A 24,280-nucleotide genomic window follows, 5' to 3' on the forward strand; every position below is an offset into this window, starting at 1 on the left:
CAGGAGGCAGACTGGGAATCTGCATGTGGGTCAATAGCAGGCAGGGGACTGAGCCCCCATCCTCAGAGGAGCTCCAGACAGCATGGGAGCCAGGTGTTCAACAGCGGTGACGTGATGAGCATTCTGCAGGGAGTAGTGAGAACAGAAGGGGGGGAGGGTGAGGCAAGAGTTCCTGGAGACAGGCATTTGCTTCGGCTGCTAAGGGTAACGTAAGAGCTGGCCCAGCGAAGAGAGAGGGGGATGTCTTGAGGGAATAAGGGTTTAGAAAATGGAAAACATCCAAGAAATCTACTAAAGATAAAGTGGGTAAAATTGCTCAGCAAAGTCAAATGACATAGTGGAAAGCCTTATGGGTGGACAGGCCACAGGGTGAGCTCAGAGGTTGTTTCTTTCCCAGGCACCTGGGCCCACGGCCAGGTGACAGGCGGCGAGGAAGGAAGGGCTGGTAAGGAAGCAGACGCAGGAGGTGTGGACCACGGTCCGGGAGCTTGGCAAGGACAGCACAGACAGCGAGCGTCCAGCTGACCTTTTTCCAAGATGAACAAAAGAATGCTTTGCAGGCTGAGAGGAGACCTTCACAGGCATGCAACCATCTCTCTTCTTAAACATATCTTCATATGTCCAACTTTCAAAAGAGGATGCATGTATATTATAAAACAGGATTATGGAACTACTTAACACCGAGAATAAAAGCCTCCAATAACCATCCCCAGTAAGCACTGTTAATAATTTAGAGCAGCTGAAGCCGGTTTGGCTCAGTGGATAGAGCGCCAGCCTGCGGACTGAAAGGCCCCAGGTTCTATTCTAGTCGGGGGCATGTACCTTGGTTGCGGGCACATCCCCAGTGGGGGGTGTGCAGAAGGCATCTGATCAATGATTCTCTCTCATTGATGTTTCTAACTCTCTATCCCTCTCCCTCCCACTCTGTAAAAAATCAATAAAATATATTTAAAAATAATTTAGAGCATATTCCTCTAGATTTATTTCTATGTAACACTAATTTACATACTTTAAAAAATATTCTTACTGATTTCAGAGAGGAAGGGAGAGGGAGAGAGAAATAGAAACATCAATGATGGGAGAGAATCATTGATGGGCTGCCTCCTGCAAGCCTCACACTGGGGATCAAGCCCACAACCCAGGCATGTGCTCTAACTGGGAATCGAACCGTGACCTCCTGATTCACAAGTCAACCACTGAGCCACATCAGCCAGGCTACATATTCTATCTAATAAAGAGAGAATATGCTAATCAGTGCCCACAGCCAATAAGGAGGGAATATACTAATTGACTGTCACACCCTCAAAGATGGTGGTGCCCACAGCCACATTTTATTGATTTTTTTACAAAGAGGAAGAGAGAAGGATAGAGAGTTAGAAACATTGATGAAATAGAATCATCGATCAGCTGCCTCTTGCACACGCCCTACTGGGGATGTGCCAAGATACATGCCCTTGACCAAAATTGAACCTGGGACCCTTCAGTCTGCAGGCCAACACTCTACCCACTGAGCCAAACCGGTCAGGGCTCTACCTTAATTAAAAAAAACAAAAATAAATAAAGGACAGTAGCTCCCCCCCCCTCCCCAAAAAAGAAAGGAGACAGGGAGAAGTCTTTATGTCACTATCCTATATAATAAAGAGCTAATTTGCAAATAATCATCATGCCCTCAGGCCTCAGACACTCAATACTGGGGAGAGAGGAAGGGGGACCAGCTAAGCACAAATGAACTCATGAGAGAGGAATAGGGACCAGCCAGGCTGCGGCCTGGGAGAGGGACAAGCCTTCCACCCCAAGTCCCAAGTGTCTGCAACTAAGACCGGACAGGGGTGAAGCCTCCTTCCCATGATCCCTTGCAGCTGTAGCTGACCCCGGCAAAGTCGACCAGTGTCCTAGGTGCCTATGGGGGGCCAGAGGGAGGGAATCCTGGGTCCCGGGTGTGGGGTAATCAGGCCAGCAGGGGAGCAATTAGGGGCAATCAGGCCAGTAGGGGGAGCAGTTAGGGGCGATCAGGCAGAGATAGTTAGGGGTGATCCGGCAGGCAAGTGGTCAGGAGCTAGAGGTCCTGGATTGTGAGAGGCAGTCAGACATCCCCTGAGGGGTCCTGGATTGGAGAGGGTACAGGCTAGGCTGAGGGACCCTCCCTCCCTGCACAAATTTTGTGTACCGGGCCTCTAGTCTTAAATAAAAATTTAAAAACAGGACATTTCACCCTAGCTGGTTTGGCTCAATGGATAAAGCATCAGCCTGCAGACTGAGGGGTCCTGGGTTTCATTCCAGTCAAGGGTACATGCCTGGGTTGTGGGCTCGATCCCCAGTAGGGGGCATGCAGGAGGCAGCTGATCAATGATTCTCTCTCATCTTGATGTTTCTCTCTCTCTTTCCCTCTCCCTTCCTCTCTGAAATCAATTAAATATATATATATATATATATATATATATATATATATATATATACACGTTAAAAACAGGACATTTCCAAAACACATTAAAATATATAACTTTGGAAAAAATATGTTCACCTATACCCTATCTAAAATTACTCCGCGAACACACTAGGAACTCAAGTACCACATTTTGGTTAACGCTTTCCAGGCACACCGGGGGTTTTACATGAGCTGCTGCTGAAATACTGGCAGCCCGGGCAAAGGCTGGGGCCAAGCAGAGAGCTTGCAGTCAGGATTATGCCTTGTCACCAGCCTGGGCTGGGGCTGTGGAATGCGGAGGCTCCGCTCCAGGTCACAGGGCAGAAAGCTGGAAGGGAGGGATGGGTAAATTGGGAGAGGAGGCAAAGGCAAAGGACCAAGGGCAGATTCCCTCATGCTCTGGCCCAGAGCCCAAGTCCTAGCCTTCTGACCTCACCAAGGGACGGAATAGATGTAAAACAAGCCAGTCGGTTTCCAAGTGGGAAGAGTGCCAGCCATGATTTTTGCTGCCCAAGGAATGAAAAGTCAATAATAATCATTCTTGTGATTCACATTCATCCTGTTTTATTCCAAAGCACTTTACCGAAAGGTCCTTTCGCCCGGCCATTATGTTCAGGGCCAGGAGGCAGGGCACCTGGACTCCAGATCTGTGCATGGGAGACTTGGGAGTTCCTTGGGGTTTAAGTTTCTCCCACTGTTAATTGTGGCAAGTAACACTGTGAAGAATTTTACATATATCTTTTCGCTTGGCTCTCCAACCCTGGTGAGGAAAGCAGAGAATATAGGATTGTTATTCTAATTTTATTTTTTAAAATATATTTTATTGAGTTTTTTACAGAGAGGAAGGGAGAGAGATAGAGAATTAGAAACATCGATGAGAGAGAATCATTGATCAGCTGCCTCCTGCACACCCCCTACTGGGGATGTGCCCACGACCAAGGTACATGCCCTTGACCAGAATCAAACCTGGGACCCTTCAGTCTGCAGGCTGATGTTCTATCCACTGACCCAAACCGGTTTTGGCTCTAATTTTATAATAAGGAACATGGGATCAGGTGGCTGGGTCAGACTCACACTATTAACATGGTGGGGAAGCTGAGATGCTGGGAAGCTGGGACCACTTTTTCCAAATGCTTTGCTGTTTCCCAGTCAAAACAAGAAAGTCAGTTCCTGTGAGATGGCTTGATCCTACACAAAACGCCCTGTGTATGGTCCAAGGGCAGAACTGGATTTCTGTGGCTGACACTGTTTAAAAAAATTTTTTTTTTCTGGGCGGGGGTGAGGAGAGGTAACTCATTAACAAAAATATCAAATGATGCCCTAAATGGTTTGGCTCAGCAGACTCAAGGGTCCCAGGTTTGATTCCCGTCAAGGGCATGTACCTTGGCTGGGAGCACATCCGCAGTAGGGAGTGTGCGAGAGGCAGCTGATCGATGTTTCTCTCTCATTGATGTTTCTGTCTATCCCTCTCCCTTCCTCTCCGTAAAAAAAAATCAATAAAATATATTTTTTTAAAACATCGAATGATGAGTCAAAAATTAAGCACAGGGTCTTAGACAACCCTACAAACGAGGGGCCTGGAGACTCCAGCTGCGTTATCATTAAGGTAGAAGCACCCCTGTTCCAGGCCCTGCCCACTGAAAAATCTGGACACCCCAGATCCTGACAGGGCTTCCCTCCCTGTTTGTGAAACGTGGCAGACAAGGGCTGTGGAGTCCTGGGAAAGGAATCTCGTTTCTCCCAGGAGACAAGAGGAATTACAACAGCAGCGAGGCGGCTTTGTGAGGATGCAGCAGGCTGTGTGCCAGGGCCGCGTCCACAGGGGCTGGAGACCCGGCTGGCGGAGACGTGGGCCGGAGCCGAGTGGGTGCGGGAGACGGGCGGCCTGGGAGCAGGAGCCATGGCTGCCTGCAGAGCTGGGGCTCACGCCGCAGTCAGGCCTGTTGGAACCAGGCGTTCTCCCATCTTCTGGCTCCCCGCGTCCCCATAAACGTCCCTCCGAGGAGGAGGCGAGGCAGAGACAGACAACCGCGGCCGGCTGCAGGGGGAGGGCAGATCGCGGCCCCCGCCCAGGCTTCCCGATCTCCCGGCCGCGGGGTGCCGGAGCGCGGGAGGCCTGGCGCAGGCTGCCCGCCGCGGCTCGGCTCGGGCGGGGAGGCCCGGGCGCCAGGCTCCCCGCGGGGCTCCGGCCGCCGGCGGGGCAGAGGGAGAGGGCGGCCGTGGGGGCCGCGCCCGTGGCCTGCTTTCCCAGGGCTGGCCCAGGCTTTTTGACAAGCTGATTGCGTGGCGAGGATTGGCTGGCCCCGGCGTGACGCCGATTAACAACAAAGGTGGAGTTGGAAGAAATTAGATTAAAGGAGAGAGAGAGAGAAGAGAAAAAAAAAAAAAAGAAAAAAAAAATTTAAAGGGGGAGCTGGCAGGGGCCGGGAGGCAGAGGCCGGAGGGAGACGTGCGAAGCCTGGGCTCCTGGCTCCGAAGGGAAGAGCCTCCGAACACCCGCCGGGATTCTGCTCTCCGCCCCCCACCCTCCCCGGCCCAGCTAGCGCAGCCGGGGCGCAAGGAATGGCCACCGCTTCTAGAGAACCCCCCCAACTCCCACCCTGACACCCCTCGCTGTGGCTCAGGGGGAGAACTTTTCGCTCCTCGGACGCCTCGGATCCTCAGCCCGGCGGAGGTGAGGCGTATGGAGGACGACGAGAGGCTCCACCGAAAACCCGGAAGGCTCCCGCGGGGCCCCGAGATCGGACGAGGCGGGGTGCTTGCTCCCCGGGTTTTTCCATGTGTTGGAAATCTAAGAGCTTCTTTCTTGCCTTTTTTTTTTTTCCCCCCCTTTTCTTTTCTTTTTTTTAATACCCCCCTCCCGTTGCTCTCCTCCTACCCCCCCTCCCCCCCGCTTTGGCTTTAGGGTTGCAAAAGCAAAGAGCAATAAAAAAAAAAAAAAAAAAAAAAAAAAAAAAAAAAGCCGCGCACACACTCAGACACACGCCAGTGGCGACAGGGGAGAGTTGGAAAGACGCAGGAGAGAGGCAGGAGGCAGGAGGCGGCCGGGAGGGAGCCATGGGAGCGGGAAGCTGGAAGGTTCCCTGGACGCAGATCCCCGTCCAGCCCCGCGCCGCCTCGTCGGCCCCGACCGACAGGGGAGCGAGGAGCCGGGCGAGCAGATGGAGGGCAGCTCGCTCCAGGCGGCGGGCTTGGCCGGAGCGCGGAGGAGCCGCCAGGCGCCCGGCTGATTGGAAGAGAAACGCAGAGCGATGGAGGCGGGGGTAGGAGGACGGTTCTCTGCGGGGACTGGCGGCGGCGTACACGCCCGGGTCGGGCGCTGCAGAGCTTGGCTGGCTTTCAACCCGCGCTCTCCGGCTCCAGCCCCGCGAGCCCCCACCCCCGGCCCTCCCGGCAGCCCCGCAGGTGAGTGCGAGCTGGGGGCCAGAGCCCCGAAAGTCCCCACACGCCCGCCCCGCCAAACAAAAAAAAAAGAAAAAGAAAAAAAGCATTTTTCTTTTTTTTATTTATTTTCGTGCAGCCCCCAGCGCGGTGGGAGGGAAAGGGTGAGGCTGAGCAGCCCGCCCGGAGGAGGCGGAGGGGCCAGGCGAGGCCTGGGTGGCCCGGGAGGCGGCGGCGCCGAGGCGGCTCTGACGGCCGAGCGCTCGGAGCGGCGCCGCGCTGCGCCGAGGCGGGCGGGCGGGCGGGCGGAGCGGGGCGGGCGGAGCGCGGCGCGTGGGGCTCGCCATTAGCCGTCGCTCCGCTTCGCCATCTCGGGCTTTGTCTGGCGACTCACCGCCCCGGCGTCGGCTGCGGCGGAGCTGCGGCTCGGCTCTCCGGCCCGCCGCGCCCCTCGGCGCCCCCGGCCCGCGCTCCCCTCCGCACGCCCGGTAAGTGAGCCCCGGCGCCGCGGATTCCGGGGAGAGAGCTGCCGGGGAGGCGGCGGCGCCGGGCTCCATGCGCCCGGCCAGGCCCGGGAGACATGCCGGGCTGGATTGAACCGGCTCCCCGAGAGGCTGCTCGGCCGGAGCCCGCCGCTCCCTCGCCCTTTCTGGGGTGTAAGAAGCAAAGGGCTTTTGTTTTTAAATTTACAGAAAAGGAATTTTGTAGGTTTGCTGTCTTTTTTTTTTTTTTAAATTTTACTTTCGTGTGTATTCCCTTCGGCAGCGAGGGAACCGCGAGGCAGGCGCCGAAGCCTGGCGCCGCGTACGACCAGCGTGCGCCCCGAGCCGGTGGCCACGCTCCGGGGATGAGGGTGGGAGCGGCCCGCCGGCTCCGGGTGGCGGGAGCGGGAGCGGGAACGGGCGTGGAAGCCCGAATCTGAGCCCAGAGGGCTTGGGGGAGAGCTCCGGAGCGGGGCTACGGGCGCCTCGAAGCCTCCCAGGCCGCCGGGGGGCCCGCCGGGCGCCCTCGCAGCCCGCGCCTCGAGCCCTCCCTCCCCGCGGCCGAGCATGCCAGTTCCCCCGCGGGTCTGGCGAGGTCGCTCTCGGCGCCCGCCCGTCCCGGCTCCGGGGCTCCGCCGCCATCCGGGCGGCTGCGTGTCTCCCTGCCCCGGCCCCCCCCCCTCCCCGGCAGCAGCAGCCGCCGCCGCCGCCGCCACCACCACACCGCCCCCCCTCCTCTCCTTCCTTCCCTCCGCCTCGGCCGCCCGGGTCCCCCCAGCTCCCGCCCCTCCTCCCCGCTGCCCCCCGCGGAGCCCGCCCGGGCAGGCTGTGGGAGGGAGCGGAGCCGGCGAGGCGGGCGGGCTGGCGCTCGCTCCCCGGGGGTCGGTGTGCGCTCCGCGGGGAAGGACGCGCTCGCTGCCCCGCTTCTCCCGCCCCCCTCCCGCTCCTCCTCCTCCCTTCTCCCTCCTCCTCCCCGCTCCGGCGGCGGAGGCTGCTGCGGCGGCGGGGGGTGTGCGAGCTGAGGCCGGGGCCGGCGGGCGGGCGGCGGCGGCGGGCGGGCTGCCTGCAGGCGGAGGGCGCTGTGCTTTGTGCTTTTCGCCGCGAGGAGCAGCAGGCGCAGCCACAGCCGCCGCCACAGCAGCAGCAGCAGCAGCCGCCGCCCCAGCGCTGCCGCCGCGCCCGGAGGAGGAGCTGCTGCCGCCGCGGGAGGGAGCTGCGGCTGTGCCCGGCCGAGCGGGGGAGGGCGCCGCCGCTCAGAGCCGGGGAGGGCGCCGCCGGAGCGGGAAGCCCGGAGGCCGCGCCGAGCCGGGTAACCGAAGCGGCTGGGGACGCATCCGCGGCCAGGACTGGGCGGCGGGGAGCGGACCGCGGGTGCGGTGGGCGCCCGGAGGGGTCCCGGGGCCACCTCCGGGCAGAACGCGGGGCGAGGGAGGACCGGGGCGCTGGAGAGGGCGCCGAGGACCGGGGGAGGGGAGGGAGGGCAGGAAGCGAGGACCCCGCCGAGCCCCGGCCGCGAGCGGAGGAGGCCGCGCTCCTGCGAGCCGGCGGGCGCAGTTCTCGGCGGCCGCCGGAGGGGGCGGCGGGGCCGGGGAGCGCGGCGCCCCCGCCTCCGGGCCGCCGTCCTCCCGCCCTCTCCTTGGCTCGGCTCCCCGGAGGCCGGGGCGGGGGCGCCGGCGGGGCTGGGCCGCCGGCTCGGGGGGAAGGCGGCGGGCGGCTCCCGCCGCGGTCGCGCCTCTGCGCCGGGCTCCTCCGTGCGCTCCGGGCGGCTGGGCGGTGGCGGCGCCGCTGGCCCGGGTGGGTGGCGCGGGGGTGGGGGCCGGCCGCTCCGTTCCGGCTGCTCGCCCACCCGCCCGGGCGGGCAGGGACGGCGTCGGGTGCCCGCGAGGGGGGGCGGCGGGAATCCGGATCCGGTCCCCGGGGGCGGTGCGGCCGCTGCTCTCCGGGGCCGGCGGCGGCTGCGTCGCGTCCGGGTCCCCGCCGGGCTGCGGAGGCGGGGGGAACCGGCGGGGGGAGGCGGGAGGAGGAGACTGCGGCGCGTGCCCGCTGCCGCCGCGGCCGCGCGCGCCCTTTACCCGCCCTTCCTCCTCCCCGCCCGGCAGCCGGGGCCTCCCCGGCGGGCGGAGGGAGGAGGAGCTCCGGCCGGGGTGGGGGAGGAGGGCGGGCGCTAGCTGCACGCGGGAGCTGGGAGCTGGAGCTGGAGCTGGAGCAGTGTCTCGCGTGGGCAGGGGAGGGCGCACGCCGCCGAGCCTGGCTGCAAGGGCCGGGGGTGGGGGTTAGGGGGGAGAGGCCCCTCGCACCCACCTACCCATTAAAAGCCTATAGGGTCCTGACAGGGTGTCTCTGAGCGGGGACGTTGGCCCCCCTCCCCTCCGGGGGAGGGAGGAATAGAAACTCCCTCTGCCCGCCTGAGTAGAGGCTGCTCTCTCTTCTGAAGGGTGAGGTGGCGTTGAACCCGGATCGCCCGGCCAGCGTGACCGAGGAGGAGGTGGCTGGAGGTGGCCGGACGGCTGGAGAATGAACGGAGAAGCAGACTGCCCCACAGACCTGGAAATGGCCGCCCCCAAAGGCCAAGGTAGGAGCCCGGTCCTTAGCCCTCTTTAACTTAAATCCCCTTTTCCACATGCTGTCTCCGCTCCCCTCCTCCAGGGCTTCTCCACGCCGCATTCTCCGCATGGGGATAAGGGCGAGGGTGTCTGTGAGGGTCACGCACCCCTCACACAGGGGGCTTGGCTCAGTCCAAGTGATTAAGCCTTGTCTTTTTCACACTCCATGTGCCCCCTCCCCCACACCGCCCTCCCCTGTGTCAGAGAGGAGGCGGCCCTGTAAGCCTTCCTTCTGGGGTTCCCAGTCAGCCCGGGATGTGTCCTGGAATGGGAGGAAGGAGGAGGAACGTGGAGGCAGGGGGAGAGGAGAGGGCTTGGGAAAGATTTTCAGGGTATTTTTTTTATTATTACTAAGAGGAAGAGTTTTTTTTTGGTGAGGTACTTGGAAAGGGTGTGTGGATGCTTTGAGACCCTAAACCAGGGGAGTTATTTTTATAACTAGAGCTTAACTCCAACCAGGAGGGATCCAGCGTGTATGGGGGCAGAGGAAGATGAGGCTGAGCATCTGGGCCACGGAGAGGAGAGGGGCCTGTGGGTTTATGTGACCTGCCTTACAGAAACCCAGGCCCGGGTCACCAGATGTCAATGCAAATGAGGAGCCTTGGGTAGCTGCTCTCCCAGGCGCTCTCTGGGGTAGGCCTCACTGCAGCTGCGTCTCAGTGACTGGCCCAGACCCCTTCTAGGCCTACACGGGAGTCAGGCTGAGAAGACAGCTCAGAGTCCTAGGGGTCCTCCGCCTGCCTTGCATTAAAGCTTTCCTTTATGGACACGAAATGACCATTTCCATTCAGGTTTTCTCACTTGCCCCAAATTCTCCTCAGACCTTCCTTCAGAGGCCGAGAGGTAGGGGGATGGTGGAATGCCCATTTCTCTAACGTTAGTTCCCAGCTGTGCTGGAGAGAAGCACCGCATTTCTTCTCCTTACTGCCCACAGCCCACCCTCAGTTGTTGAACTCTTAGGGCAGGGGTCCTCAAACTTTTTAAAGTGGGGGCCAGATCACGGTCCCTCAGAGAGCTGGAGGGCCGGACTATAGGAACTACTAATTCCTACTGTAACACCTCGGCTGCGCTCACTGCCCAAAAAAACCTGGCGGGCCGGATCAGACTCCTCTGCGGGCCGCATGTGGCCCGCGGGCCGTAGTTTGAAGACCCCTGTTAGGGTATCTGCCTAGAATTTGGACTTGAACTTGGCGGCACATTTAGAAATGGTGCCTCTTGCTTCCCTCCCCTCTCTGATAAGCTGTTTTCCCAATGGGCCTCAATCACAGTAGCTCCGTTTCCTCCTTCCCTACAATAAACAGTACCTTGTGGCGCTCGGGCCTGGCTTTCCAGGTATGACACTGTCTGGACAGGCGTCGCTGCTCTAATTCATACGGCCACCGTTCCTCCTCAGGGGTCAGGGCTAGGCCATGTTTGTGTCTCCAGAGGGGAGGGAACGAGGGACTGGGGCATTGATGAGGGGAGAGCACGAGCCAGTCATGACCACCTTTCTTACCCCTCTCCAGACCGCTGGTCTCAGGAAGACATGCTGACTTTGCTAGAATGCATGAAGAACAACCTTCCATCCAACGACAGTTCCAAGTTCAAAACCACTGAGTCACATATGGATTGGGAAAAAGTAGCATTCAAAGACTTTTCTGGAGACATGTGCAAGCTCAAATGGGTGGAGATTTCTAACGAGGTAACTGATGACACCCGCCCTCCCCCCTTCCTGACACACAGGAGCACACACATCTGTACAGACCCCTGCCTTAACCTTCCTGGTGCGGGAGATGAAACAGAAATCTGTGAACAGGAAGGAAGAGACCGTGTGCATTTTGGGAGGTGGTACAGTCGACAGCACTGGCCTAGCGTTCTCCGTTCTACCAGTGTCTCTGGCTTTGTGGCCTTGGAGCTTCTGTTTCCTGAGCTCTCCTGGGGGCTGAATGGGGTGCCGGCATAGACAGCCACACTGAGGTCAGGTGGTCCCCGTGCCCTTTGGCGTGTCTGACTGCCTGCGCCTCTGCAGCAGGCCCGAGCCAGTGCCCAGGCGTCTTGCTCTGATGTCAGCAGCCACCTGGGTTGTGTGCTGTCGGCCTCTGCCCCTCCTCTTTTGCTAAGTTTAGTCTAATGGGAGGTAGAGGAAGACGGGAGTATGCTCCTGGGTGGTGCCCCCTCTTCGGAACTTCCCCTTCCACTCACCTCCCTCCTCCCTCCAGGTGAGAAAGTTCCGTACATTGACAGAACTGATCCTCGATGCTCAGGAACACGTTAAAAACCCTTACAAAGGCAAAAAGCTCAAGGTGAGTTTCCAGGAGGAGGAGGAGGAGGAGCACGGGGGGTCGGAGCGGAATGGCCCGAAGAACGGACGGTGTCTGACCTTCCCTGTGTCCTTGTCCCTCGTTCCAGAAACACCCCGACTTCCCAAAGAAGCCCCTGACCCCTTATTTCCGCTTCTTCATGGAGAAGCGGGCCAAGTACGCCAAGCTTCACCCCGAGATGAGCAACCTGGACCTGACCAAGATCCTGTCCAAGAAATACAAGGAGCTGCCCGAGAAGAAGAAGGTGGGGGGAGGGGGGCCGAGGCGGCCGGGAGGGAAAGGGCTGGGAGCAGCTGGTGTTGTGCGGGTCAGCTGCTGGGGTCAGGGGGTGGGACTCAGACAAAGGGACTTGGTGTCGGGGGTGTGGGTGGGTCCAGACAAAGGGACTCGGTGTCAGGGATGTGGGTGGGTCCGCAGAGCAGCGTAGGGTCTGGGGCAGCCACGCCTGACCACCCACTTCCCGGCCCACACACCGTAAATTGCGGGCACTGTCACAGGAGTCACCCAGGCTGAGCTAGGTGCTGGGACCAAACGCCGTCCACGGCGTTGGTTGCTTTACACAGCTCTGCTCCCAGGCGCACATCCTCACTGTGAGGCCCGCACAGCAGTTCTTCCCCCTCTGACATGTCCCGACGCGTTCTCCCTTGACGCTGGCCGTGTCCTCGTAAAGGCAACCCCGGAAGAACAGGTTACCCGATTCTGTGAGCAGGGACCGGGGTGCTGGAGGGCGTCCCAGGTCACAGAGCTAACGACGCTGGAGCCGGGCTCGCGTTTAGTGCTCTAGACTCCCTGCCTCGTGCTCCTCTCATTGCCACGTCCGTGTGTGAGGTGGGTTTCCTTCCCATGCACACGTTTGCCCACGGATACACATGGTCTCTGGTGGCCTCCTGCCATGCTGGACCATTGGAGGCTGTCCACCTTGAGCAGAGGTCGCCCTCGCCTCTCAGGCAGAGAGAGCAATAGTCCCTCAGAGAGAGGCAGCGAAGCCCTGGGGGACCCTGCAGCTGGGACGTGAGTGAGATGGGGCAGGGAGAGAGGGATTCAAAGAAGAGATGCTAGACGGCCAGATGGAGCCAGAGAGGGGATGAGGGGCATCAGAGTTGTCTACAACCAGTTCGGGAGGTGGCACTGGCCACTGCCTTGTGAGTAGCCCTTTGCCCGGTGTATGCACCCTGGCTGCGGGCTCTCATGCCCTTGGCTTTCGGCTCCACAAAGGAGCGGATCTGGCTGGGCGAACCCAGCTGTCTTCCCCTGCTGCCTGAGGCTAGCAGGAGCCTGAATTGCTGGAGCTGTTGACCCTTTGAGGGGATGTCGAAGAGCTCACGGTACAAGCGACACCCAGTCACTCACGGGATGGGAGGGAGAGAGGGTGTGAGGACCGGGGCGGGAAGGAGGAACTGATAGAGTGGATAGTGCGCTGGCCTAGGGAACGTGAGGCTCGGACCGGTTCTGGCTCCCGCTGACCTGCTGTGTGTGCCCTTCGGTAAGTCACGTCACTTCTCCAGTCCTGGTCTCACTGGCAGGTGTGGAGGCTGCGGTGCCACCAGCTCGCCAAGCTGCTGTTGTGTGAGGCGGGCTGGGAGTGGGGTCAAGCGGGCTGGGCTCTGCTCCCAGTTTTCTGTGGGAGCCCGAGGAGAGCGGGGCTTCCCGCATCCGGTGTCTCTTCGGTGAGAGGCAGGGGTTGGACTCAAACACTGAGCCCCGGGCCTCTTCCAGGGCTAATGATTGTGAATCTAGGCAAGCAGGCGGGGGAGAGGGAGGTGAACACTGACTGGAGCCGTGACCGAAGGTGGATCAGGAAGGAAAAGACGTTGGGAAGGAAGGAGAGAGGAGTGTGGAGAAGTAGGGATGATGGTTGGGAAGGAGGACCAGGCTGATGGAAGGGGGGTGGGGGGGGTGAAGGAGAAAATGGGGACGCCAAGTGGCAGAGGAGAAGGCAATGGCTGAGGAGGAAAGGAGGATGGTATCCGAACTGTGATCCAGAGGTGGTGGAGGGGGAAATATCCCAATTTAGGACATCTATTAGGATGTGACTTGCATTGTGAGAATTCACTCTGGCTTCCCTTCAACACACTCCTCTCCCGCCTTGGAAGCAGGACTACCTCTGAGGGGCTAGACCAGTGGTCGGCAAACTGTGGCTCTTTTGGCCCCTTGAGTTTTTAGCAAAGGCCAGCTTTAGGAGTGCCCTCATTGAGTTAATAACAATGTACCTAGCTATCTAGTTTAAGTTTAAAAAATTTGGCTCTCAAAAGAAATTTAAGTCGTTCTACTGTTGATATTTGGCTCTGTTGACTAGTGAGTTTGCCGACCACTGGGCTAGACCAGTATCAGTTGCCACAGGCATGGGAGGAGGGCGTGATAGAGGCGGGTCCTACACCTCCTGACAGCTCATTGTGGGAGTTTTGAGGTGCTGGGGAAGGTGGGGGGCTAGGTTTGGGGGGAGTCCCAGCCCTGTCACTGTTCACTGTTTGCCTGGGTGTCATAAACAAAAGGAATAGGGTGTGTTCTGGGAGACCCCTGTAAGCTCTCCCTAATCTGGGGTCTGCCCGCGCATGCCATCTTCTATTCGCCCGTGTCACAAGCTGGGAGGCAAAACAGCTAGCAAGGACGACCCTGGCTTTGGTAGCTCAGGCCTTGGGTTGTGGATGACCCCGTCCCCTCCTCCCCCCAGATGAAGTATATTCAGGACTTCCAGAGGGAGAAACAGGAGTTCGAGCGAAACCTGGCCCGATTCAGGTAAGGCAGTGGAGCCCAGAGAAGGGCCACAGGGCACTGGGTGCGACAGGACAGGGTGACACTGACCAGAACCTCAAGCTTGCCACCCGTGAGGCATGGGAGATGATGGGTCACGTGCAAACCCTAGTGGGTCCTGCTCACGGGCAGGGACAGGCAGGCAGCCGCTGTCCCACTAGTCCCCCATCGGCAGTCCTAGGAGCCTCGGCGGGCGGGGCAGCTAGCGGGTCAGCCCTGGCAGGGTCTCCCTCCAAACGGCTGATTGTTGCTCCCCGTGCCCCGGCTAGGGAGGATCACCCTGACTTAATCCAGAATGCCAAGAAGTCGGACATCCCCGAGAAGCCCAAAACCCCCCAGCAGCTGTGGTACACCCACGAGAAGAAAGTGTATCTCAAGGTTCGGCCAGATGTGAGTGTCCGGCCGAGGGGCGGGGGCAGAGGGCACGTGGCGGTGGCAAGGGGGGGAGCCGCGCCAGGTCGGCCGGGCATGGAGCAGGAGAGGAGGCCCCTCCCCAGGGGTGGGCTGCATGGACAGGGCCTGGGCCAGCTGGCGTGCAAGCGTGTGCGTGCGCGTGTGAGTGAGCCTGTCCCCTTGCACCCAGGCGGGACCCCCCGCCTCTCCGCCTTCTCCTCCTGGCCTGTGGGGGACACTCCTGTGACCTCCTGTGGCCCGAGGGGGCGGGGCCTCTGTGCCCCCCACCCCCCTCCCTTCCCCCCGCCCCTGGCTGCCTGCGTGTGTCTGACGGCTTTTGGTTTGCAGGCCACTACGAAGGAGGTGAAGGACTCCCTGGGGAAGCAGTGGTCTCAGCTCTCGGACAAAAAGAGGCTGAAATGGATTCATAAGGCCCTGGAGCAGCGGAAGGAGTACGAGGTTAGGCTTCCGCTGCGCTCCTCCCCATCCGGCTCTTCATGAGCCTCTGCCCTCGACTCGGTGGCCCCCGCACTCCGCGGGAGGCGGTCACTCCCGTCCCTCCGTTGAGGGAGGGGCCTTCTGGCCCCTCACCTCTGCCCCTACCTTCCCCACACCCCCCTCCCCATGAGATCTCAGGCTAGGGCAGGGCAGGGCACCATTTGTGTGGCACAGCACACACACACACACGGCCACCCCCCAGCTTTGCTCCCTGCCCCCCCTTCCCAGCGGCTCTCCCCCCCTCCTTCCTGGCCCCCCGCTAACCCCGCACCCCGTCGCCCTCCGTCCTCCCTCCTCGCTCTGCAGGAGATTATGCGTGACTATATCCAGAAGCACCCTGAGCTGAACATCAGTGAGGAGGGCATCACCAAGTCCACCCTCACCAAGGCTGAGCGCCAGCTCAAGGACAAATTCGATGGGCGACCTACCAAGCCGCCTCCGTGAGCACTGCCCCCGGGGTGGGGGGGCGAGCGGGCACCTGGGCAGGCGGAGGGCTGCCTGGTGAAGGCCCCGGGCCCAGGCCCTGCGGCCCCGGGCCGCCCCGTGGCTCACAGGGACGCTCCTCCCTCGCTTTGGTCCTGGCAGGAACAGCTACTCGCTGTACTGCGCGGAGCTGATGGCCAACATGAAGGACGTGCCCAGCACGGAGCGCATGGTGCTATGCAGCCAGCAGTGGAAGCTGCTCTCGCAGAAGGAGAAGGATGCCTACCACAAGAAGTGCGACCAGGTGAGCTGCGGCCGAGCACCCTGCAGAGGGAGGGTTCCCGGAGAGCCTGGAGAGCCTTGAAGCGTGAGGTCTGACCCCTCAGGCACCTGCTTCAGAGTTGGTGCGCTGGGTTTAGCACCCGGACAGACCAACAGATAACGTTGGGCCTTACGCTCACACCTGTGGAGGGTTCCCAGTGAGCCTGCCCCACCCAGACTGACCCTGGCTCCCCTTCCTTCCCCAGAAAAAGAAAGATTACGAGGTGGAACTGCTCCGTTTTCTGGAGGTGAGTGGGTGAGGCAGGGTGCAAGACCCGCTGGGCCATTTGGGAGCGGGCTGGGGCCGGGGCACACAACCCCATGCTGCCTCTTCTCCCCGCACCAGAGCCTGCCGGAGGAGGAGCAGCAGCGGGTGCTGGGGGAAGAGAAGATGCTGAGCATCAACAAGAAGCAAGCCACCAGCCCGGCCTCCAAGAAGCCCTCCCAGGAAGGGGGCAAGGTGGGCAGGGAGCACCACCGCGCTGGGGGAGTGGGGAAGGCAGGCTCCCTGTCAACACTCCATTGACTGACCCTCTTTGCACACACACAGGGCAGCTCCGAGAAGCCCAAGAGGCCGGTGTCGGCCATGTTCATCTTCTCCGAGGAGAAGCGGCGGCAGCTGCAGGAGGAGCGGCCGGAGCTCTCGGAGAGCGAGCTGACCCGCCTGCTGGCCCGCATGTGGAACGACTTATCGGAGAAGAAGAAGGTCAGGCCGGCCAGACCAGAGGGGCTGCCTGGCATCTGGATGTGGGCTGCTTCTCCTCTGGGGCCTGGCTGCACTGCCTCGCCCCTGCCCTGTGCCAGCCACACTTGTGCCCGGGCTCAGATGCCAGGGCTGGGCGCCCAGCGAGAGCCGGAAGGCGGGAAGCTGTCAGCTGAGGGCTGTTGGCTCCCTGGGGAGCAGCGTGGTGGGCGGGGCTGAGCCCGGGGCTGGAGACTCTGCACTGGCCCAGCCGCTGCTGGTCCCGCCCTGGCTGCGGTGGGAACCTTCCAACAGCTGGATGGGGAACGAGCGCCCTCTGGGGGTGGCTGAGAGGCTGACGCCTGGTGCCATCCCTCTGCAGGCCAAATACAAGGCCCGAGAAGCAGCGCTGAAGGCCCAGTCGGAGAGGAAGCCGCCTGGGGAGCGCGAGGAGAGGGGCAAACTGCCCGAGTCACCCAAGAGAGCAGAGGAGATCTGGCAGCAGAGCGTCATCGGTGACTACCTGGCCCGCTTCAAGGTAGGAAAGGGGCGCAGAAAGGTGGTTCTGCAGCCTGCCCACCCAGGCCTCCCCCAGTCCCGGGGGACCCCTCCCACCGCTGACACCCCTGTCTGTCCCCAGAATGACCGGGTGAAGGCCTTGAAAGCCATGGAGATGACCTGGAACAACATGGAGAAGAAGGAGAAGCTGATGTGGATTAAGAAGGCGGCCGAAGACCAGAAGCGCTATGAGGTGGGAAGGGGCTGCTGGTTAGAGTTGTGCCATGGGGTGGGGTGGGATGGAGCCGGGGCCACCACGCTCCGCTTAAAATGTGGGGGTCCCCTTTCTGGCTTGCAGCTTTCTTCACCGCTTGGGGCTCCGTGCCCCAAATCCCAGCCTTGGTTGTGTGACCCAGAACAAGTCTCTCAGCTTCCTTCTCTGAGCCTCAGTCACATGTCAGTTAAACGGAGCTGACAGTGGAAGTCACACGAGTGCAATTACGGCAGCACGTTCAGACCACAGTGCCCACCGCAGCTGTGAATTATTAGGAAGTTGCTCCCTGGCTGTGCCTCAGTTTCTCCTCCTTCCTGGTACACAAAAGGAGTCAGTGGAGACACTCATGGCATGGGACAAGAGATGGAAATATGTTGGGGGGGGGGTTGGGGATGGGATGCCTGTAACCTTTCTGCGTATCCCCGCAGAGAGAGCTGAGTGAGATGAGGGCACCCCCGGCTGCTGCAAACTCATCCAAGAAGATGAAGTTCCAGGGAGAACCCAAGAAACCTCCCATGTGAGTCTGGAGCCCCCCCTGGAGGCGAGGAGGGTCAGAGCTCCTGGGATGGTATGCTGACCCTCCCCGCACCACGCCCGCTCCTCAGGAACGGTTACCAGAAGTTCTCCCAGGAGCTGCTGTCCAACGGGGAGCTGAACCACCTGCCCCTGAAGGAGCGCATGGTGGAGATCGGCAGCCGCTGGCAGCGCATCTCCCAGGGCCAGAAGGAGCACTACAAGAAGCTGGCCGAGGAGCAGCAGAAGCAGTACAAAGTGCACCTGGACCTCTGGGTCAAGGTGAGAGGGCGGGGGACCCTGGGAAGAGGGAGGCATCGCGCTGGCTGGTCTGCATTCATGATTTTACTTGGTGTCCCACAAGGTAATGATTACCATCAAAGATAAGAAAACCAGTGTTCAGAGAGGTTAGGTAACTTACCCAAGACCACACAGCTAGCTAGGAAGAAAAATCTAAGTCAGACTGCCTTTTCCTTCCCGTTTGGAACCAGGGGGCCTCTCCCAGAGCCTAGCGTGGCCCCTCTCAGGGCCTTGGTTCAGCAGTCAGGTCTGGAGAGTGTGCGTCACTCGGGTCCTCCCCGGTCACTCAGGCAGGCTGGCCAGGGACCCAGGGAAATAGCAGGGTTCGGGTATTCAGGAAGTTTGATGAGCCCCAGGCTGCCTTGTTGGTGGCTCCAGGTGTGAGTGGGGTGCCAGGCTCTGGGGGAAGGGAGTTACCATGGGGGACTTCTGAATTGAGGAAGGCCCCAACTCTGGAGCTTTCGTTTGAAGGGACATGAAAAACAACAGTCTTAGGACAGGGTGGCTCGAAAAGGACTCGAGGCATCGTAAGCAGAAATCCTGGCACGTGGTTCTCAGATCCCAGGGGTTCTCTGCAGAGACCCAAGGTTAGGGAGGCCGGGAAGAGGAATGGTGGTTCGTAGTAAGTGCTTGGCCCCACAAGGTGGTGTTCCAACGCTTACCTCCTCCTCCTCCTCCGTCTCTCCCAGAGTCTCTCCCCCCAAGACCGGGCCGCATACAAAGAGTACATCTCCAACGTAAGTCCGGGAGCAGGGTGGCTCCGGGGTCAGGAGAGATCGGGGGTGCTGGGGCTCACAGCCACTCCCTCTGTCTGTATCTCCGTCCTCTCCCACAGAAACGCAAGAGCATGACCAAGCTGCGAGGCCCGAACCCCAAGTCCAGCCGGACTGCACTACAGTCCAAATCCGTAAGGAGTCCCGCTGGCGGGGGCGGGGGGCTCAGCACCTGGAGCGCTGAGGCAGAGACCAGACGCCGCTCTGTCCCTCTTAGGAGTCTGAGGAGGACGAGGATGACGAGGAGGACGAGGAGGACGAGGATGACGAGGAGGATGATGATGAGAATGGGGACTCCTCTGAGGATGGCGGGGACTCCTCCGAGTCCAGCAGCGAGGACGAGAGCGAGGACGGGGATGAGGTGGGGTGGACGGGCGTGGTGCGGAGGGAGGCGGGGCCCTGCCAGGAGGGCCACCTGCTGACGGCATGCTTCTTGCCCCCAGAACGAGGAGGACGATGAGGATGAGGATGATGATGAGGATGACGACGAGGATGAAGACAACGAGTCTGAGGGTAGCAGCTCCAGCTCTTCCTCCTCAGGGGACTCTTCGGACTCTGACTCCAACTGAGGCTCAGCCCCAACCCGGGGCGCCCCTCTCCGACTGACCGCCTTTGTTTTCCCCCCTTGTTCTGTCCCCTGCCCCTGGCCTCCCCCACTCTCTTTCTTTCTTTCTTTTTTAAACAAAATATGGTGGGGGAAGGGGCTGGAGGCGCCCAGGCCAGGACTCTGCAGCCTCAGAGACATCAGCCCTGGGGACTCTCCAGGGAGGGCAACCATCAGACTGAGCCACCACTGGACTGGACCGGCCCACCACTCTTCTGCACTTGCGGTTCCGGCATGGACAATGGACCTGGGAGTGGGGGGGCGGGGCGGTCCCCTAAAGAGTTCAGTGAGGACCTCTATACCTGCAGCCCAACTTAAGTGGGGGGGATGGAAGCTTGGGAAGGACCCCTCCCTTCCCAGAGGGGCTTGCTGCCTGGACCCCCTACGTTGGAACTAGAGGCAGGGAATGTGGAGAGGAGGGCACGTGCCTGTGAGAACACAGGCCCTGCCCCATGGCCCTCTCCCCTGCCCCCTGCAGGAAGGAGCTACCTGGACCCACTCTTGGGGAGGGAGGGGGCAGAGGTGTTTTTTATATATGTGTATATATTTTTTTTTAAGCTCTGAGCTGTCAACGAGACGTTTCCTACCGATCTCGGCTGCCGTCTCTGTTGTCATTTCTCCGGGAGGGAGGGTTTAGGGGGGTAAGTTTGGGAATTTTTAAAACTTGATACGAATGGAAAAGTGAGTGAGTGTGTGTGTGTGTGTGTCCTGTACATAGCATGGGTGTACCTGTGGATGTGTGCAAAGGCACGTTTGTGTGTGTGTGTGTGTGTGTGTGTGTGTGTGTGTAAGCGGGGGAGCCCACATCAGACCATGAATCTGGTAGAAGGGTTGACAAAGGCCAGGGTGACGTTGATCCTGGTGGGGACAGGCTGGGGCGGCCTCTTTCTCTACACCCTCTGCTTTGCCTAATCTCTGATTCAGTTAAAGCGGGCGTACTGAAGCCACTCTCCGATGCTTCCTAGCAGCTTCCCTCTGCCAGGGCCGTAGGACTCTGAGCTGCCGCTGGTCTCCAGCAGGATGGCAGGGAGGGAGGCAGGCCAGCTGAAAATTAAAGCTTGTCTCTGGTGGGAAGAGCCTCAAGCCCATCCCAGGCGCAGGACCTGGGCTTCAAGAGGTGTGTCGCAAGCTCTTATCCTCCTGCCTTCATATCCTCCAGCTCCCCTGCCCCATTTCCTTTGATTTCTCAGGTCTGCTCCATTCCTGTCCCCCCACCCCACCCTGGCCCAAACCCACAGCTGGGGAAGAGGTCTATAAAAGCTGCTTTTGCAGCTGTCCCTCTAACCCTTCCCAGCTATCCCCAAAATTTTGGAACATTGATTCCTAGATCCTTAATAAGCCAAGCCACCTTGTCTCTAGGTTTAAATTTTTTTTTTTTTTAATTTTGGCTTTTTTCTTTTTTTTTTTTTTCAATCATGTCAGTGAGCTATTTAATTGGGTCTCTGTGCTTTTCAACCTTACCCCCCCCCCCCCCCAATGGAAGCCAAGAAATAGGGGGAGAGTGGGAACGCCACCTCGGAGGTGAGATGGGAAACGTGGATCCTGCTCCCAAAGGAAGGCAGTCTTCGCCTTGGACGTGGTGCTGGGGTCGGGGGAGCTAAGGGAGGGACACTCCCCACTCCCACGCCCCTTCCTCTGTCCCTCTCCCGGAGTTGGGCACAGGGCCTCACAGGTTCTATTTCTTACCAAGAGCCCCTGCAGAGAATCCCAGCCCCTGTGTGAGTGCCCCTGTGCTGTTGTGTTTTAGTGGAATGTGTTTTCATTTAAAAACAACTTTGGGGCGCTTTTTATTTCCCGTTTTAAAAAATTGAAAAATTCTTACAGTGCAAACAGGGCTGTGGGGGTGGGGGTGTTGGTGCTGTAAGAGGTCACTGAGTGCATTTTGGCACTGGGATGGGATGCTGGAGCGGGAGGGCCCCCACATCCCCCCTCCCCTTTTTTTTCTAATATTTAAGGAGTGTTTTTGTAGGTTTCAACAACAACCACAACTTGAATTTGTATCATGGGAGGGGGAGGGAGTGGCTTAGAGGTGTCTGCCTAAGCTAAAGGCCAACTGTGGAAGTTTTGTTTTCCCTTTTTTTGTACAATAAAGTGGAAAGAAAAAAAAAAGTGGTTTGACTGCCGTGTGATCACTGGGATCCATGAGAGTGGGAGGCAGGGTCCAATGTGGGAAGACCCTTGAAGCCAACTTGTTTGCCCCTTTTTCTAGAACCACCTTCCTCTTTCCTGAAAATTCCATAGGCAACCTACCTTCACCTTGTTTTGTGCTGCTGGTTCTTGTACTTTCTCATTTCAGTTGGTTCACCTTGGGTGGTCAGACCACTAAGGGCTGAGAAGAAAAGTGACATCATTTCCTCCCAGAGTGCACTGCCTTGGGAAACGGGGGGGTCAGGGTTTCACCCAGGTCACCTAAGGGCTTATCACTGGCAGTTGGGGCAACCTTGCCACCTGGAGTCCTCGGCCTCACCCAAGGTTAGGAGTGACTTTGCTAACCCCACCCAGACCTCTGATGGGAAGTGGGCTGGGCCTTGATGACTCGCTCTCTGCTGTGCAGGAAGGCGGCCTTCCCTGCACAGGCCTAGTCAGGGTTCCCGGAATCACCGAGGCCTGTAAACCAGGCCCCGTCCAAGAGCTCTTGTCTCATCCCCACACCCGTCTTACTCTTGGCAAAGCTGAAAAGCTCATTGCCCCTCGTGGTCTCCTATGTCCTCACCTCCCACTCAGCACTCCCGTGGAGTCACTAAGTTTGTTACCTCCGGCGGGTACTTGTCTATCTCCTGACTTTGTCTACTCTGCTGGTATCAGTTCTCCTCATTCTATCCCAATGTCACTCAGTGAACCTCCAAATATCACCCATAGGTAAGCATTCCAAAAAGCAGTATCTACAGAAAACATTCTCCCACGCTACAGACCTGTACAGACTTATTTGTATCCTCTGGGATATCTGGGGAAGTGGGGGTCCTCAAGATAACCCCATCTCACACCTCAAGACGTAAAATGATCACCAACCATCTAGTTATTCAATCTAGAAACCACGGTCCTAGCCTTGATTCCTCTTTCCCTTTCATTTTCACATTTATTCCTTTTGCCCAGACCTGCCCATTCTACTTCCTGTATCTCTCTGAAATCTATTTACCCTTCTCCACTGCTGCCATACTATATTATTCAAGACCACACCATTGCTCAACTTCTGCCGAGACCTTCTTAAGTTGGTTTTCCTGCCTGCACTCTTCCCTTCTACAGTCCATTCTGCACACAGCAACCCAAGTTGTCTTTTAAAAACACCTGGCCTAGCTGGTGTGGCTCAGTGGTTGAGCATCGACCTATGAACCAGGAGGTCACAGTTGGATTCCTGGTCAGGGCACATGCCTAGGTTGCTAGCTCAGTCCCCAGTAGGAGGCATGCAGTAGGCAGCCGATCAATGATTATCTCTTATCATTGATGTTTCTATCTTCCTCTCTGAAACCAATAAAAATATTTTTAAATAAATCTAATCCTAGATGGTGGCTAGAACGTCTCCTCAGACTGAAGGGCCATGGGTTGGATTCCAGTCAAGGGCATGTACCTCGGTTGCAGGCTCAATCCCAGGCCCTGGTTGGGCGGGTGCAGGAAGCAACATATATATTATATCTTCTGGTGAGGATTAACCAAATATATATATATATATATATATATATATATATATATATATATATATATAAATCTGATTATTTCTGTACTTAATAATTTACCATGCCTTACTTACCATGACCATACAAGGTCTGGGCCTGCTTTCCTTCTTTCACCCTCCTCCTAACCACTTGCAATTATCCAGCCAAGTAATCTCTTTTGTTCCTCAAATATGCCTACCATAGGGCCTTTGCATTTGTTCTCTGCCCAAAATGCTATGCCTCCAACTCTACAAATAGCTAGTTTTCTCGTTTTTCAGGCCTCAGCTCAACTGTCACCTCACAAACAGGTCTTCCCTGACCACCCTCTCTAGAGAGGCCTTGTCCTACAGCTCCTTGTTTATGTATTTGTTTATTTTCTATCTCCCCGAGTAGAAGATACTCTTCATCTGCTTGTTCATTACAGTAGTCCACACCTTTGCTCAACTTCTGCCAAGTAAAATTGCCTCGCACACATGTGACACTCAGGAAAGATTTGTTGAATCGTGAATAAGTATGGCTTACATGGCCCAGGGGGAGCTGCTGTCCCTGCTGGCCTCTCTGCCCCGATTCAGCCACACCAGCCATCCATACCACACATACCACTCTCTTCCCGGGCCGGTACACATTCTGCCTATCCACATAACAGTTCCCTCTGCATCCTTCCACTGAGGTTAACTCAGGGCTCCATTTATTGTATTTTTTTTTAAAACAAGAGGCCTGGAGCACAAAATTTATGCACTTGGAGGGTCCCTCTGCCCGGCCTGCACAGTCTGGGAGCCCTCGCAGTCCGGGACCCTTCAGGAATGTCTGACTGATGGTGCGGGGAGCGGGCCTAAGTCAGTTGGACATCCTCAGCGCTGCTGCGGAAGTGGGAGAGGTTCCTGCCATCGCTGCTGCACTAACAGCCGTGAGCCAGCTTTTGGTTGAGTAGTACTTCCCCTGTGAGAACGCACTGACCACCAGGGGGCAGCTCCTGCATTGAGCATCTGCTCCCTGGTGGTCAGTGTGCATTTTAGCAACCGGTCATTCAGCCTTAGGTCGATTTGCATATTAGCCTTTTATTATATAGAATTATTTTTTTAAAATATTTTTAAAATTGATTTTAGAAAGAAAGGGAGAGGAAGAGATATAGATACATCAACAAGCCTCCTGCAAGTCCCTACTGGGGACCGAGCCTGAAACCCAAGCATGCGCCCTGACCAGGAATTGAACTGGTGACCTCTTGGTGCATGAGTCGAGCCTCAACCACTGAGCCACACCAGCTGGGCAGGACTCCATTTAAAAGACCATTCCCTCCAGGGAAGACTTCTCCCCAAAAAATCTCCATGACATTTGTTTCTTCAGCAACCTGGATGCCATCACACTCAATTTTATTTCTTCCACATCAGGCTTTTGCTAGGCTGTAAATT

The 24,280-nt window shown here is 58.3% G+C and overlaps 1 protein-coding gene across 9 annotated transcripts; it reads left to right on the forward strand.

Moving 5' to 3' along the window:
- Positions 1–5,410: 5,410 nt before the first annotated feature.
- Positions 5,411–19,811, forward strand: UBTF (upstream binding transcription factor). 9 transcript variants are annotated; one of them, XM_084863456.1, is made up of 21 exons: positions 5,425–5,830; positions 8,723–8,860; positions 10,397–10,572; positions 11,090–11,173; positions 11,280–11,435; positions 13,863–13,927; positions 14,212–14,332; positions 14,684–14,794; positions 15,140–15,273; positions 15,419–15,560; positions 15,784–15,825; positions 15,924–16,037; positions 16,128–16,283; positions 16,642–16,797; positions 16,900–17,010; positions 17,460–17,548; positions 17,637–17,826; positions 18,534–18,581; positions 18,680–18,751; positions 18,835–18,978; positions 19,061–19,811. In XM_084863456.1, the coding sequence occupies exons 2-21, from the start codon at positions 8,803–8,805 to the stop codon at positions 19,184–19,186; spliced, it is 2,295 nt and encodes a 764-aa protein (XP_084719582.1). In that variant the 5' UTR covers positions 5,425–5,830; positions 8,723–8,802; the 3' UTR covers positions 19,187–19,811. The 9 variants fall into 9 exon arrangements, with proteins under 9 accessions (XP_084719586.1, XP_084719582.1, XP_084719580.1 ...); XM_084863454.1 differs by lacking the exon at positions 5,425–5,830 and adding an exon at positions 5,968–6,294; XM_084863453.1 differs by lacking the exon at positions 5,425–5,830 and adding an exon at positions 7,464–7,597.
- Positions 19,812–24,280: the final 4,469 nt, after the last annotated feature.

This window comes from Pipistrellus hanaki, assembly GCF_964339955.1.
Source record: "Pipistrellus hanaki genome assembly, chromosome: 16".
NCBI classification, from domain to species: domain Eukaryota; kingdom Metazoa; phylum Chordata; class Mammalia; order Chiroptera; family Vespertilionidae; genus Pipistrellus; species Pipistrellus hanaki.